At 34.8% G+C, this 16990-nt stretch overlaps 1 protein-coding gene across 1 annotated transcript in view; it reads left to right on the forward strand.

The window, feature by feature from the left end:
• Nucleotides 1-16990, forward strand: part of LOC127857708 (uncharacterized) — a 91385-nt gene that overhangs the window by 61474 nt on the left and 12921 nt on the right. Inside the window, exons 7-16 of the mRNA XM_052394342.1 lie at nucleotides 2560-2601; nucleotides 3790-3863; nucleotides 5515-5646; nucleotides 6099-6218; nucleotides 7138-7284; nucleotides 8253-8435; nucleotides 12584-12871; nucleotides 13221-13271; nucleotides 15218-15253; nucleotides 16421-16468. Coding sequence (XP_052250302.1) covers nucleotides 2560-2601; nucleotides 3790-3863; nucleotides 5515-5646; nucleotides 6099-6218; nucleotides 7138-7284; nucleotides 8253-8435; nucleotides 12584-12871; nucleotides 13221-13271; nucleotides 15218-15253; nucleotides 16421-16468 — 1121 coding nt within the window. The remainder of the gene's footprint in view (nucleotides 1-2559; nucleotides 2602-3789; nucleotides 3864-5514; nucleotides 5647-6098; nucleotides 6219-7137; nucleotides 7285-8252; nucleotides 8436-12583; nucleotides 12872-13220; nucleotides 13272-15217; nucleotides 15254-16420; nucleotides 16469-16990) is intronic.

The raw sequence follows: 16990 nt of genomic DNA on the forward strand, positions 1-16990 counted from the left end.
AAACATGTCCGCGTCTTTGTAACACTGTTTTACTGCGTGTTCAGCATGAAACAGTTTTATCTCTAATAAAAAGGCTTAATAGATAGAGCAGTTTTACACTCAATCTCGACATCAATACAGTTTGTGCGTGCACCTTTTATTTTCAGAGGATTTTCAGCGCCAGAACGTTGTGTACTTAAAGGCCATGTTCTCATATTTAGTACTGACTTCCATATTCCTGTCAACATGTTATATGTAAAAGTATAAAGAGCAGTGGAAGCGATGCCTCACTTTAATGCATTGCATTTCAACCCGCGAGGTATAAGGGGTCAGTTCGCGGTTAGTGTGTTTGAATGTCAGAGTTTACATACAGGTCAGACCTTATGTGCTGTTCGGAGTTCGCGGTCAGTAACATAATAGTTATATAATAAAGACGCTATAGCGTGAACTAGGTGAACTGGAATTTTCTTTACCACCAGAAAGATGTGAAATGAAGATATCCAGCGATATTATTTTATGGCATGTCAATAATAGATTCTTAATGTGTTTTCAACAATACCATGATAAATATTAATTTTAATTAATTAACAAGAATTATTCCATCATATTTTCTAATGTATTATTGCAGCATATTGACTAATGTATTAAGTATGAGCGCGATGATTCTCGATACTGTTAATAATCGAATCAAATACACGTAGCAATGCCCGATAAACCACTCAAACAGGTTTGTTCGAAGAACGCGCGTATACATATTTACGGAGACTTCGCGTGTGGCCGGTTGACTTTGGTTTTCTGTTTTGTATCTATAGGTTTATGACCAGCAATATGTAATAATGTAAAATAAGCCGCGAAAACTCCGCGTAACATCCCGTACTGCGTTTGATGCAGCTAAAAACTGCACAGAAAAAGATATTAGCTATCCTTGATCTCATTCATTTAAATCTTTACCTTCCATAAACTCCAACCACAATCAACGCCGTATATCTTTTTTAAAGATATTTCTTGTTAAAATTATGTTTGTTTAAATCTAGGATATAAGGCATCATTTGATTAGTATAAACATTTTATAGATTTAGGGCATTTGATGCCTTGATTACACTAATCAAGTGCAATGAAAAGATGGAATATTTTTCATAACAGCTTGTGCCACTAGATTTGTCCAAAAATACATCAAACTGATGCTGTGTACACAGAGTATTTCACACCTTTCTTGTGTGTCTTACAAAGGTTTTCACACCCTAATGAGTTGCATAAATTGATTTGACATGCTATAATTAGAATAAAGGGCCTGTAAAATTCTGGGTCCTGGATTAACTGTTGACATTTTAGCATGAGAATGTCTTAAATGACATTTTTGTACATCTCTTAAAGATTAAAAATTTGATGTGTAATAATTCGTAAAAGTGTCATTAAGGCATTGTGGCCAAAATTATGGTTGAATGATGGAATACATGTTTTTGATTTCCATTTCAGTGATGTTGTTATGTGTGTGATTAAATACTTTTAGAAAAAGAACAATCATTGCTTGCCAAGAAATAAGTGATATTCATATTTGAAGGGAAATAAGTAACAAAATTAATCTTGACGTGGTAGGATATAAGCGGAATATTAATGATGTTTTAGCCATAATTTTTATTTATGTACGTTATGAAACATCAGTGAATCGGACATATATATATACACAAATATAGTGAAAGTAATTATGATTAATGATAACAAGAGTAAAGCATTGAAAAAGTGACCATTAATGTCCTGTGGTAAAACTAAAACTTTCATTGTTCAATTGTTAACAACTGAGTACAAGTAAGGACAAGTGATCGAAGACGGTGATCAATATTAACGTGATCACATAGAGCACAATGTTTCTGTTGGATAGACTCGAAAAGTTTTTTACGAAGCCTGTGTATGCTCCCATTAAAAAGACGGAGTCTGAGATTTGGAAATATGTTAAACAAGACAATCAAAAGACTAGGGTCTACAGAAGAAGTGTGGTGTTTGAGGACGTCCCAAGTCTCTCAACATTGAAAGGTTTTTGAGTTGTTGTTTTTGTGATATGTTCTGTTGTTTGAAAGGAATTTATATTATTTGTCAATTGGTGAGCTACTCATGAAAAAACTAAAAACATTTTTGTTCTGATCCAATGTGCATAAAAGTTTTAATAGCTTTTTGTAAATTGAAAAATAACTGTACTTTCAAAAGGACAAATAACATCATTATCTTTTTTTTTTAAACCAATGAACAACTCTGTTTCTTTATGAAAATTATAATAATTGTCTTTATTTAAGCTTCATTCTGGGAAAATTGAGCCTCATGTAAGTACAAAAAGTGTCATCCCAGATTAGCCTGTGCAGCCACAAGACTAATCAGGGCAACAATCTACACTTTTACTGAATTTTTTATTTCAATTCTTTTCTTTACAAAAAGCCAGTTTTGGCGGAAAGTGTCATCCTTGAGATTAACCTGTGCTGACTGCAAGGTTTATCTGGGAAGATTCTTTAAGCGCATAGATTAATCATCATTTTCCCAGAATGAGGTTAACTCTATAAAGTTTCTGAGACAGACTGTTATTTACTTCAGATGAATCAGTCCCGCCCTCCCCAATGGCTCCACCTAGGCCTAGTAAGTGCTCAAGTTCAGTTTAAACTTATTTATTTAGCTTGTAAGTGTTCTAGTTGATCAGTTTATATTATTTATTTAGCTTGTACATGTAAGTGTTCTAGTCGATCAGTTTATATTATTTATTAAGCTTGTACTTGAAAGTGTTCTAGTCGATCAGTTTATATTATTTATTTAGCTTGTACATGTAAGTGTTCTAGTGCAGTTTAAACATATTTGTAAGCTTAAAAGTGTTCTAGTTCAGTTTAAACTTATTTATAAATTAAGCTTGTAAGTGTTGTAGTTGATCAGTTTAAATTATTTATTTAGCTTGTATAAAGTGTTCTAGCTCCTTTGAAACTTATATAATAAGCTTTAAAGTTTTCAAGTTCAGTTTAAACTTATATATTTAGCTTGAACATGTTCTAGTTCAGTTTAAACTTATTTATTTAGCTTGTAAATGTTCTAGTTCAGTTGAAACATATTTATTTAGCTTGTAATTATTTATATAGATTGTCTATAATGTTCTAGTTCAGCCTTATTAATTCAGCTTGTTAGTGTTGTAGTTCAGTTTATTAACTTATTTAGCTTGCATGTATCCTAGTGCAGTTTATACATATTTTAGTTAGCTGTCACCGTCCAAGTTATGTTTAAACTTATTTCTTTCGCTTAAAAGTGGTTTAGTTCAGTTTTTATTTATTAATTTAGCTCATAAGTATTCTTGTTGAGGTTACACTTTTTTGTTAAGCTTGTAAATGTTGTAGTTCAGTTTTAACCTATTTATTTAGCTTGCAAGAGTTTTAATTCAGTTTAAATATATTTATTTAGCTTGTTAATTAGTGTTCTTGTTTAGTTAAAACTTATTTATTTAACATGTATGTGTTCTTGTTCAGTTTTTTAAGCTGTTTTTACTGAATTAATAAATTTTTGTTCAGTTTAAACTTATAAATTTAACTATAGAGTTCTATGTATGTTGAAACATATATTGGTAAGATTTTGAGTTTGAATAAAATGTAAATAATTATTGCTTTTATTATTACTATGGTTATTATTATTGTTATTATGCTCTCTTATAATACCATTGATGTTGAAGATTTTTCTATTGTGAAGATAATAATGCTGAAAATGATGATAATCATGATGATGATTTTAATCTGACTACCACTACTGCTTCTTCTACTAGCGATGCTGATAATGCTGATGATGTTTCAGATCGCACAGTGCCAACAAAAAATGGGCTTCGTGATAGCCCGTCTCTTCCAAGACAGCCAGTCATGGCACCAGAGGTGAGAAGTATCCTGGGTAGAATAAATGAGCCGTGCTCTGAAGAAGGGATTAAAATCATGTGCATAAAGTGACATCCCAGATAAGCCTGTGCAGTCCGCACATGCTAATCAGGGACGGCACTTTCCGCCTAAACTGGAATTTGCTAAGAAGATACTTTCTTTAAACAGAAAATATCATAAAAGCAAAAAGTGTTGACCCTGATTAGCCTGTGCATACTGCACAGGCTTATTTGGGAGACTTTTTATGCACATTCATTTAATCCCCTTTTTACAGAGCACGACCCAAATATATTTATGCGCATAAAGTGCAGCGGTATTGGAACTGTATATTTTCTGTACGTATATTCATTAAATGTGCACTTGATTCAAATGCCGAAAAAACAAACTTGCTTTCAACAGAAAGTTTTATCTAACATATTTCACACTGATAAATACCAAATATTTCATGCTGTTTGATGTAACGTATTTAAGGCTGCTAGACATTTCACACATTTCACCGATGGGTTTACATCTCATTCATCATACATGCCATAATTTTTTAGGTCCAAAGCGGGACATTCCATAAAAAATTGTCGGGACATTTGACCAAAAAGCAGGACACCTAAAACGATCTATTATTCCACATTTTCTGTAGTCAGTATAGTACTAACAAAAACTATTGATACTTTTATTTAATACATAAAACATCTGATATGAAGCATGAAATCTAAAACATAACAATAACAGTTTTATTAAATAAGACAATAGCAAACAACGAAGATAATATTCATCTTTTTAGAGTACAAAATCTGGAACATTACGACAACAATACTCATAATATATTACTCTCAATGGCAAACATTAACGCAGGGGAGGTTATCTAGTACACTGAAAGTACGGGTTACAGTAAACTATCTACCGAACAGTTACATCATCTTGACACGGAATGCGCGGCCGTACACATTTCCGAGGTAGGTTTATACCGAGGTGGTGGGAGCAAACCGTCTTTGTGTTCATTTTAACTGCCAACAACTTAATTGGAGTAGGGTCAAACTGTCATGCATAGCACCTCGTTGTTTTTATTACAATTACACCCAATTACACTAGACATGATGGGTGACACTTATTGGACTGTTTGTTGCGATTTTGGTATATTGCACATTCGGATTATCCCGCTATTTTGGAACTAAACATTGAATGTAAAGACTCATTAATGACGTAGAGTTAATTTTACAAAACAATTGTTTTGTAAACAGTTTCAAACAAAGACAAAAACAAACACATTGAACATTTATTTCATTATAATACAACTATCGATAGCAATAAGCGACCACTATCTTGAAGACCACCATGGTGTGAATGCCTGATAAAATCAATAATCAGCCGATAAATCGCTGATAAGGTGTCATAAACAACACTGGTACACACGAGAAGTAGAATCGGATTGTTAATTGGGAGCAATTAAGGGATTAGCGGTGGTAAGTGTTAGCGAAATAGAGCTTGAATAGCGAATTTTATTGGGAACCTATAGACCTTACATCGTTTTTTAATGAATGTCGGGACAAATCGTCTCATATCGGGACGCCGGGACAAAGGGCCCAAAAGCGGAACTGTCCCGCCGAGATCGGGACGTCTGGCATGTATGCATTCATACCACTGTTTTATATCACAGGCAGACGAAGTGTATACGGATCCAGACGAAAGCGGGTCCAAGCCTCCTCAAATCAACTCGCTCCCCCCTACCACGAGGACCAATCAAAAGCGAGTACCGGCCCCGATACACAAAGAGGAACCGATGGCTGAGGTAGGTTTCTTGTTTGTAGCTTTGAACCCCTTACCACTCAGATAAGCACTTTGACGCCTTTACTGGATTCAAGTTTTACTGCCTTCATTTTCAACCCTATGAAACTAATGAGGAACTAACAGCACAAAGCTTTTAATAGCCTGCAAACTTCTTTCAGGCTGTTCTGGTTTTATACTTGTTGCATATAGCCATTTTCTCTATGCTTCTTTGTGGGGAAGGGTTATTAAGCATTTGTGGAGCCGGAAGTTGGTAACTTGTTTTGAACTTTAAAAAATGATCTTAGTGTTGTTTTTTAAATACTTTAAGAACGCTGTCTGAGTGTGGAATGAACTGTGTTCAGTGAGAATTAAAGGTTAATACCATATGAGTGTTGCGCTGGGAAAACTGGGCTTTACGCACATGCATTAAGCCAAGTTTTCCCAGGACATGGCTAATATAATTACTGTACCCAGGAGTTGTACGAAGACCCTGATGATAAGCCCAGCGGTCCTCCCATCCCTAGTCCCGCACCACAGAGAGCGCCACCTATTGGCAAGCGTAGCCTGCCTGCGCTGCCCCAGGAGGAGGAGGAGGTATGCCTGGATCTGACTTAGTTTGAGTTCTGGGAACTGCTTATCTGACTTAGTTTGAGTTCTGGGAACTGCTTTACTGCTCCTGCTCCTAATGGTTTTGATGATAATGATGATGGTTGTATTGATGGTTCTGATAATGATGATGAAATTGTTAATACTTCTAATGGTGATGAAGATGCTGATGATGACATTGTTGATACGTCTAATGGTGATGATAAAGCAGATGATGACATTGTTGATACGTCTAATGGTGATGATAAAGCAGATGATGACATTGTTGATACTTCTAATGGTGATGATAAAGCTGATGATGACATTGTTGATAGTTCTAATGGTGATGATGATTATTATGATGACATTGTTGATACTTCTTATGGTGATGATGATGCTGATGATGGCATGTTGATAGTTCTAATGGTGATGATAAAGCTGATGATGACAGTGTTGATACTTCTAATGGTGATGATAAAGCAGATGATGACATTGTTGATACTTCTAATGGTGATGATGATGCTGATTATGACATTGTTGATACTTCTAATTGTGATGATAAAGCTGATGATGACATTGTTGATACTTCTAATGGTGATGATGATGCTGATGATGGCATTGTTGATAGTTCTAATGGTGATGATGATGCTGATGATGACATTGTTGATACTTCTAGTGGTGATGATGATGATGCTGATGATGATGAGATAGTTGATAGTTCTAATGATGATGATGATGCTGATGATAACATTGTTAATACTTCTAATGGTGATGATAATTATGACAATGTTGATACTTCTAATGATGATAATGACAATGTTAATATTTCTAATGTTGTTGATTATGATGACAATTGTGATATTTCTAATGGTGATGATGATTATGTTGATATTTTTAATGATGATTATGATGTTGATATTCCTTACAGAACTATGAAGACCCAGACAGCAAGCCACAAGCCCCACCCCCTCCCAGGGCCAAAGGCAAGGCTGCCCCGCCCCCTTACACCAAGGTCAATATTCAGGACAAGCCTAAACCACCGTCCCTTGCCAAACTACCGAGTCGACTGTCCATGGTAAGCCTTAACCACCCTCTCTTGCCAATGTACCGAGTCTACTATCCATGGTTAGCCTAAACCACCCTCTCTTGCCAAACAACTCAGTTGAATATCAGTGGTAAGCAAGGTTTTGTGTTGAAGTCTCACTCTCCATCCATAGTACTTGACATACTCAGCATGAAGTGGAAATATTTGACATGCTTTTTTTCCTGCTCATTGATCCATGTTTTCCTGAGTTATTTGCCCTTGAACTTAGTCAAATTTTTCCACATTTCTTATGCAATGGAATTGAAAATCGGAACATGCCATCACCATAAATTTATGATCAAGAAGACACAGTTTTTTTCATGCAGTGATTTGGTTGTGATCCCTTGCCAAAGGCAGAGGGATATAGAACTGCGTTGTCTGTCCGTCAGTCTGTCTGTCACAAAAAAATGTAGGGCTATATCCCAGAAACTGTACAAGATATCAACATAAAACTTCATAGTTGTATAGATATCAACTAGGAGAAGTGCCATGTACAAGAACCTTAACCCTACACTTTTTAATAATAATTATTGACATTTGTAAGTTTTTTGTATGATGTAACTTTTCAGGGCTAAATCTCAGATACCATGCACAACTTCAACATGAAACTTCACGAGTATATTGATATTAATGAGGAGAAGTGCAATGCATGAAAAACATAACCCTTCATTTTCATTAATAGGAGTTATTGCCCTTTGTTGTGTTTGTATGATGGAACTTTTCAGGGCTATATCTCAGAAACTATAAAAAAAATCAACATGAAACTTCATTGGTAGAAATCAATGGGAAGAAGTGATATGCTCAAGAACAATAACCCTGCACTTTTTTTAACTAAGAGGTATTGCCCTTTGTTGGTTTTGCATGATGCAATTTTTCAAATTCACTTTGCTTCTTAGTGGGAAAGGGTTAAGACTTTAGTGATTTCCGGGTGTTTAATTATTCTTCACTGTTTGTTGCAGCAAGATGATACGCCAGACTATCTGGAGCCCCTAGAGGATCTCCCACCCCTACCCCCCACCAGGAGCACAGCCCCTCCGCCAAGAGCCACACTCCCTCCTCCCAGGGGCGGAGATGTACATAAAAAGCCTTCTGTACCGGCCCAAGAGGAAGAGACGTACGAGGAGACCACAAGTGATGCCTTGGTATTGATAGTATGAGATCTGGGAAAACAAGGTTAAATGCATGTCAACACTAGCTAATCAGGGACATCACTTTCGGCTTTAACTAGGATTAGCTTTCAACCACAAATACCATTAACAGGAAATTGTCATCCCTGATAAGCCTATGTTGGCTGCACAGCCTAATCTGGGAAAACTTTACGCAAATGAATTAAGTCCCGTTTCCCCAGAGTGTGGACGAATTTTAATTCCAACTTGTTCCATTTCTTTCAAGAGTTTCAAACTTGCTTATTACTTTTACTATAGCGACCATCAGTGTATAAATTCCTAAGCCAAATGAGACTATGTAAAAAAAATGCAGCTATAAAGTTATCTCTTTTTGTTAAAGAATCCCTGTTGATCTGAAAATCCAAATTGAATGTTGTTCAGAACACAAATACGACCAACTGATTGTCGTGTTCCGCGGGTTCTATTGCATGTTTGTTTGTGCAATTGTTAAAGGGTCTAATATAGCAAATGTGTATAATATTTAGCTTGGCGTTTGCGGAGCTTCCACCTACAACTCTGAAACTTCATATGTAGATGGATATTGATAAGTTCCACACGCCACACCCATTTTGGGGTCACTAGGTCAAAGGTCAAGGTCACTGTGACCTCTAAGAAAAAAAGAAAAATTCTGATAAGCTTTCATTTATTATTCTCCCCCAAAATTTTTGGGGGGAGCATATAGTCGCCGCTTTGTCTATCCGTCCGTGTGTACGTCCGTGCAAAATTTTTGTCCGGGCTATTTCTCAGCAATTAATGACAGTAATTCAATGAAACTTTATGGGAAGCTTCACTACCAACAGGAGATGTGCATATTATCAGCCGGATATGGTCGGATGATTTTTCAGAGTTATGGCCCTTTGAAATTTTCTATAAACTGTACATATAATGCAATTCTTGTCCCCCCAACTACTGACTGGAATTCAATGAAGCTTTATGGGAAGCTTAACTACCTTGAGGAGATGCGCATGTTATTTGTGGGTTCTGGTTAGATGATTTATTTAGAGAGTTATGGCCTTTGAAATTTTTAAGTGGCTAAACCATCCATCGTATTATTTTGTCCAAAGTTATGCCCCTCAAGACGTTTCCTTTTATCTAAATATATAGTGCAATATTGTGACCAAAAAAAACTTTGGGGAGCATCACCCGTCTCCAGCGGTTTTTCTTTTTAAAAACTGCACCCGTTGCCGAGTGTGGCACTCGTTATGCGGTGCTCTTGTTAAAAATATTTTCTAATATAATAAGCATAATTATCAATATATGTATGTGTATCTTTATGTTATTTGTTAGAATCTATATTATTATAATTTATTTTATGGAACTATGTATAAGTATATCTATATATATGTGTAACAGGCCTGTTTTATTATATAATTTGCTGCCTTATATAACCCTTGAAATATATGCTGGCTATTTTCTTCTATTTAATAGCATATTAACCTAAATTATATACTTAAAATGACCAAATTGTATATAGTTCATTCCCCATATATGTTAACAGCATAAAAGCTGATTGCAACCCTGTCGCATTAATACTTTGTTAAAATGCCATTACCGGTATTTTGTGTGTTTTCCCACTACTGTAACGTATTATGTTTTATAGTATGCCCATTGATATCTATACAGACAGAAAATGAAAACATGAATGCATAAAGCAGAACTCATGAACAAAATACTACACATTTTTTGTGATCTAGTGTTGTAACAATCAGAATCTATTGAAAGATAGGTGGATAGGTTGTTAAGTTATTACCATACAAAGAAATATGGACAATCTGTAAAAGATATTAAACTATCAAGTAATCAATGCTTTTACAGAAAATTTTCAAAAATGAGGTTTAAGATAGATTATATATAAGTTCTATGCACATGAAAGAAATATCTCTACTGCTTACAGCATCTGAGAACTGAAATATGACAACATTGTGTGCGGATTACTTTCTACTGCATCCACATGGCACAAATCAACCTGTTGTTGTATACAATATAGCAGGCATTGAAACAACAGAAACTTTTATCAGGAAATAAATTCTGTTGTTTTTTTCCACTACTTAAAACTTGCATGTTTTAAAAGAGCAAGTTTTTTCCTTGACACATACAAATTCCTTCAGTTTGAAAAACAAAATCCCGTCTTTAAAAACATACACATGTTTTTATTACATGTAGTGACCAATAAATATCCATTTGATCTTACTCTATTCTCCCCAAGCTCTTCGACTCAATTAAGAAAAAAATTACAAAAAAACTTGAAATGTTGGCTTAAATCTAGAAGAGGTGACACTTATTTGGGAAAAGCATGTTAACTAAACATGTACTCAACTAGGTTTACATTGAAATATACATTCAAATACTTCGACTCAATCAGGTATACTTTAAAATTTACATTGAACATTACCTGCAAATACTTGTACTCAACTAGGTTAATATTGAAATTAACCTGAAAATCTTCAAGATATATGGAAGCTTGGAGCAAAATATTGTTACAAAAGGGGGGGGCGACTGTTTTTAGGAAATGGAAGAGATAAAGGTGTTGATGCTTGGTGAATAAATAATTTGATGAGCAAAAGAAGATTTTTAATATTCAGTCTTTAAATAATATTTTATTTATCAGATGTGTGAGATATCAATCATTATACAGTCCAACCCCTCTTAAGCAGCCAGTCAAGGGAAACGGCCAAATTGGCTGCTTAAGCGGGGTGGCCTCTTAAATGGGGGTTGGGTCATAGGGAGTCTGGAGTTGATGAGTGCATGGCCAACTGTTCAATTTTTGTATAAAAAACAAGGAATATGTGTACATGTACTAAACAATGTATAGACTTAAAATTATGTTATTTCTTCCTTTCTAAAATCAGCTATAAAACAAAATTTTCATTCAAAAAAATATTCTATTCATCTTTCTAATCATCATCAATATCATCATCATCATCAAAATCAAGTCAATGAAAAAGAATCATTCTCATGATTCATTGTTAACACAATGCGCGTTGTATGGCCCCAATGCACTTAAGATGGGAACAGTTGTGCATCAGTTATGCATGAATAACTCCCGTGTCACTATCAATCGATAATTTAATTGGTTTATTGCAGTTTTATGGCTTTGTAATACCTACCGCACGAATTGGTCCTGACAGTGATCTCCTCCACGATAAAATCGTGGCCAGTTACTTAAGAGACTGATAATAGCAACTGGGTGTAATCCTCCTGGTAATCGTGCTTTTCATGCATAATATTATAAAAACATTTTTTCGCGGCGTAAAGGGTTTTATCAAAATTAATATTGAAATCATTGTTAATATAAAACAAATATAAATGTTTTGTTTAATTCCCAAATGAGAATAATAATTTGTAATCCGAAACACACTCCGGATTGTTTTATGTTGACGGGACGTTTACAAATTCTAGCATAAAAAAGTCCTCATGTATTTCCTTTGTCCCGACAAAAGAGCGGGAAAAATTTTGCACCAATGTACAATGTCACGCCATACCCATGGAAAGCGTGCGTGTATTGATTTTTGGATAAACACTTTGAAGCACAGAGAACATGTAGATCAGTTGATATCAGTTAAAAGTTTTGTTGTTCTTTTTAACTTTTAATGAGCCGATAATTGTCATAAATGTGTGCTTGAAATAGTATGATTCAACAGCTACAAATAATAAATTAAGAATCTCTTTTCCAGTAATAATAGGTGATATTCGCACGTGCGTCAACAAAAAGATCAAACGGTCGCATATTGCTTATAATCCGATAACCCGATAATCCGCCGCTACTTAATTGCAATTTGCAAACTGGCGGTCAAAATTTTTATCACACATCACGCTTCAGTACTACAGAGCCTAAACCACATTGGAAGTGCGTATCGATTTTTTCGTTGTTGCTTCAGGGTAATTTTGCCAATGTGCATGACTGACTTACTCGCGCGTGACCACTCATATGGGGGAAATTTAACATTTGGGATGCAAAATTGCTGGCTGCTGGCCGGAGAAACGGTGTTATCGCTTAAGAGGGGTGCATTATTTAGTGTTTATAGACGGTCGCGGCACAGACTGGCCGCCTACACGGGGCGATCGGCGATAAGGGGTGACCGGAAGTAGGGGTTGGACTGTATTTTATATTGTGTCTATTTTAGGAAGACTATGAAGAACCGGACGTGGTTGAACCGCCCAAGAGAGTGGGGCCCACATCCCTTGGTAACAACCCTTCAAGGGCGCCACAACTTCTGGTTAGCAACACTTCAAGGGCTCCCCCATCCCCAGTTAGCACCAGATCAAGGGCACCCCCACCTTCACCAAGTAACACTTCAAAGGCACCCCTACCATCACCTAACAACAGTTCAATGGGGCCCCCACCTCTGATTAGCAACAGTTCAAGGCCACCACCACCCCCAGTTACCAACACCAGGGCGCGTCCACCTTTGGTAAGCTTTTCAAAAAGGGCATCCCTATTTCAATTCATGTAAATTGGAGACTTTTGTTTTGCACCTTCGTAGTACCCTGGTATATTTGAAATTTACATAAAGTTACCAAAAGATTGATTGTTGTCTTTTTCATTTACAAGGAGCGATTTTGGAATTTATTTTTATGTTTTTTTTATTTAGATAAATTTTGAGTGATTTGATGGTTGTGAATTATATATCCTTAGAATTAAAACTGTCTGTTAATATTTATAATCATGTCAAAAATATTTGCGCCTCAGATTTATGCCATTTATACTTGTTTGTTCATCGTTTTTTTTTTTATTATTGAATGCTGAATATCTTTTTACAGATTGAGCAAGAAACATATGAGGAACCTGATGCAATGAAAAATCCACCATTTGTAAGAATTGCTTATTTTAAAAAATCCACTATTTGTAAGAATTGCTTTTTTGAAAAATCAACTATTTGTAAAAATTGCTTTATTTAAACCACCACTTGTAAGAATTGCTTTTTATCCCCCGCCATAGGCTGAGGAATATTTTTTTTTTTGGCGTTGTCCGTCCTTCTGTCCGTCCGACCGTCCGTCCGTCTGTCCATCCGTCCGGCACTTTTGTGTCCGGAGCCATATCTTGGAAGTGCTTTGGCGGATTTCATAGAAACTTGGTATGGGTATATATATGGATAAGAGGATGATGCACGCCAAATGGCATCGTACACCATCAGATAATAACGGAGTTATTGCCCTTTGTATCTTGAAAAATTGCTTTTTTTGTGTGTCCGGGGCCATATCTTGGAAGTGCGTTGACAGATTTCATTGAAACTTGGTATGAGTATATATATGGATAAGAGGATGATGCATGTTGGCGTTTTCCATCTGTCCAGAAACCTTTTGTGTCCAAGAGTAAAATGGCGGGGGATATAAATTCAACAAATTTGCTTGTTTTTAATCCAGTATTTGTAAGCATTGCTTTTTTTAAATCAAACATTTGTAAAAATTGCCTTTTGAAAAATACCACATTTGTAAGAATTGCTTTTTGTGGGCATTCACAAAATGCCTATGGGATGTACACCAAAGAATTTTTATGTCCCCCACCCACTATAGTGGGGGACATATTGTTTTTTCCCTGTCTGTTGGTGTGTTTGTTTGCCCCAACTTTAACATTTTGCCATAACTTTTGCAATATTGAAGATAGCAGCTTCATATTTGGCATGCATGTGTATCTCATGGAGCTGCACATTTTGAGTGGTGAAAGGTCAAGGTCATCCTTCAAGGTCAAAGGTAAAATATATAGCTTCAAAGTGGCGCAGAAGGGGACATAGTGTTTCTGACAAACACATATCTTGTTTTTTATTCGTTAGAGTCATGAACTTTGTATCTTGAATCCAGTCAGATTTATCATGTATTGAAGATAATAAATGGCTGCCGAAAGCTTTAGAATAAAAACGGTACTTAAAGAATCAATGCTTAAAGTTTTAGAATTAATTCTAAAAATTAAAGAAAGATAACCAAAAGTTGTAGAATTCATGCTGGAAGATATAGAATGAATATGATAAGTTGAAGAATGAATATGGTAAGTTGAAGAATGAATATTGAATGTTATAGATAAATTACTGAAAGTTATAGAATAAAAACATCTAAAAACAAAGATATGCAATAAATACAGCAAGTTAAAAAATAAATACAGGGCAAGATATGGAATGAAGACAGCATGTTAAAAAACAAATATGGCAAGTCATAGAATTAATACAGCGAATCTTACAATTAATTCATTAAAAAATTTTGAATAATACATCAAGATTTAGAATTAATACAGCAAAATAGGGAATAAATGAAGAAGGTTACAGAATAAATACAGCAAGTTAGAGAATAAATACAGCAAGTTTAAGAATAAATACATCAAGATTTAGGATTAAAAAAACAGCAAGATAGAGAATAAATACAGAAAGTTACAGAATAAATATAGCAAGTTAGAGAATAAATACAGCAAGTAAAAGAATAAATACAGCAAGTTAGAGAATAAATAAAGCAAGTTAGAGAATAAATAAAGCAAGTTAGAGAATAAATAAAGCAAGTTAGAGAATAAATAAAGCAAGTTAGAGAATAAATAAAGCAAGTTAGAGAATAAAAACAGCAAGTTAAAGAATAAATACAGCAAGTAAGAGAATAAATAAATCGAGTTAGAGAATAAATAAAGCAAGTTAGAGAATAAATACAGCAAGTTAGAGAATAAATTGATTCAGTCTTCAGTTGGTTAAAGTGTAGTCTGTTGACTCTCACTAAAACCAAATTGTCTTGTAAAACACCTTTGCCTGATTTTTACAATATTTTATGTTTTATGATTTTAGCAAGAAGAAACCTACGAAATTCCTGAGAAAGAAGAGGTAGGCATTGACACATTTTTATTTGCTTCCAGATATGTGTCTTGTTATATAACTCTACTAGCATGATAGTCTTTACAGGATCTGTTAATTAATTGTAAATAAATTCTAAGATGTATTCATAGGTTGGTGCAGTTCAATAAAATGTGATTTAAAATCACCTCTAAAGGCAGGGGCATTGGTAATGGGGAGGCAGGGGAGGCAGCCGCCTCCCCAATATTTCGGCTAGTCGTCTTTGTATAAATAAAACGTAAAGTAAAATACCCAAAAATCGCCGCCCCAAAACCAGTATTTTTGTAATCACGCACAGTCAGTGCAGAAGCCATGTGTCCCCTCTCCGTCTGCTCCGAGGTTGCCAATAGTGATGTGTCAATATCCCTTGTTAGGTGTCATAAACCAGGGGCCCGGGTAAATGTCATTGCGTTAATTGTTTTATTGTTCTTTTCCGTGATTGCACTGTCAGTGTTTTGATTAAGGACAGGCTATTCTTTTAATTTTAATTGATCGTTTTAATTCAAAGGTAACTGCCACTTAAAACAATTTTGAGTAAATATACACGTGAAAAATATAATTTCATTGAAAATATTTTTGGTATTGTATTGGTTGTTGTGTGAACAGAACAATACTTTATTTCTTATTTATTACAGTCTTCCCATTTCAGGTGTTAAACATTTCCATCAGTAATAAAATATTAGTTTTGTGAATGTAATGTTAATGTTATTATTTCTCATATCACTTGTTAAACTCCGACATTAAAATGCATTAACATTTACTTTATTTTTTATGTTTTAATTAGCACGAGATTTTGGAAAGACAAAAATAACTGTTGAGATTTCTGGGTTGTCGTCTGCGACATCGGACAAACTGATTTCATGACAAACTGAGAGTGAGACAAAAATCGAGCATTTATATCAACACGAAAGTTCCCCCCAAAATTTTAATTGTAAAAAAAGTTTGGAACCACGGGAGAGGACAACTGTCTCAAACAAACCCCTTTATCTTCCCAGTACAGAAACTGGACCGCCTCCCCAATGTTTTGAGAATATCTACGCCCCTGGAAGGGTCATATTAATTTTATTTTGATTATATTTCAATATGATTTTATCAGTCATTTAAAGTTAAGTAATTATCTTATGTTTTCAAAATACGTTCAAATAAATGTTGTCATAGGAGCAGGAGCAGTACTTGGAAATGGAACATGATATTCCCCAGACCTTGGTATGAAGAGTTGTTGCCCTTTGTTTGAGCAGTTTGCTGGCTAAAATTTGTTCAGTTAGTTGCTTCCACTGCTTAGCTTTAATTTACAAGCTTAAAAACTTGGAAATCTTACATTGGTGGTTATTTTACGATTTTTAATTATTATTTTTTAATACATGGCTATATTACTAATAAAACCTGATATTTGTGTAATAGCATATTTATCCTTATTGTTAGCTTATCAATTTTTCTTATCATTTTTATTTTCAACTCAGTTCTAATTCGTCACTGTTAATTATTCGAAATAGTAAACAAAATTGTTTCTGTAAAATTCTTACTTTGAAATAATGAACTTGTCTTATAAGAATGCATTGTAAAAGATGAACAGATTTCTGTAAACGTTTATTTCTTAATAACAGCCCCTCCCTTAAAATTGACTGCTTCAAAATAAGTTCATCCTGTCAATCCCTCCATATAATGTATTTCCTCCTTGCATGGTTAAAAGCCCACCTTCATAAACATAGTCCCGTCCCTTGTGTCTCC

Source organism: Dreissena polymorpha, chromosome 14 (genome assembly GCF_020536995.1).
Source record: "Dreissena polymorpha isolate Duluth1 chromosome 14, UMN_Dpol_1.0, whole genome shotgun sequence".
Taxonomy (NCBI): domain Eukaryota; kingdom Metazoa; phylum Mollusca; class Bivalvia; order Myida; family Dreissenidae; genus Dreissena; species Dreissena polymorpha.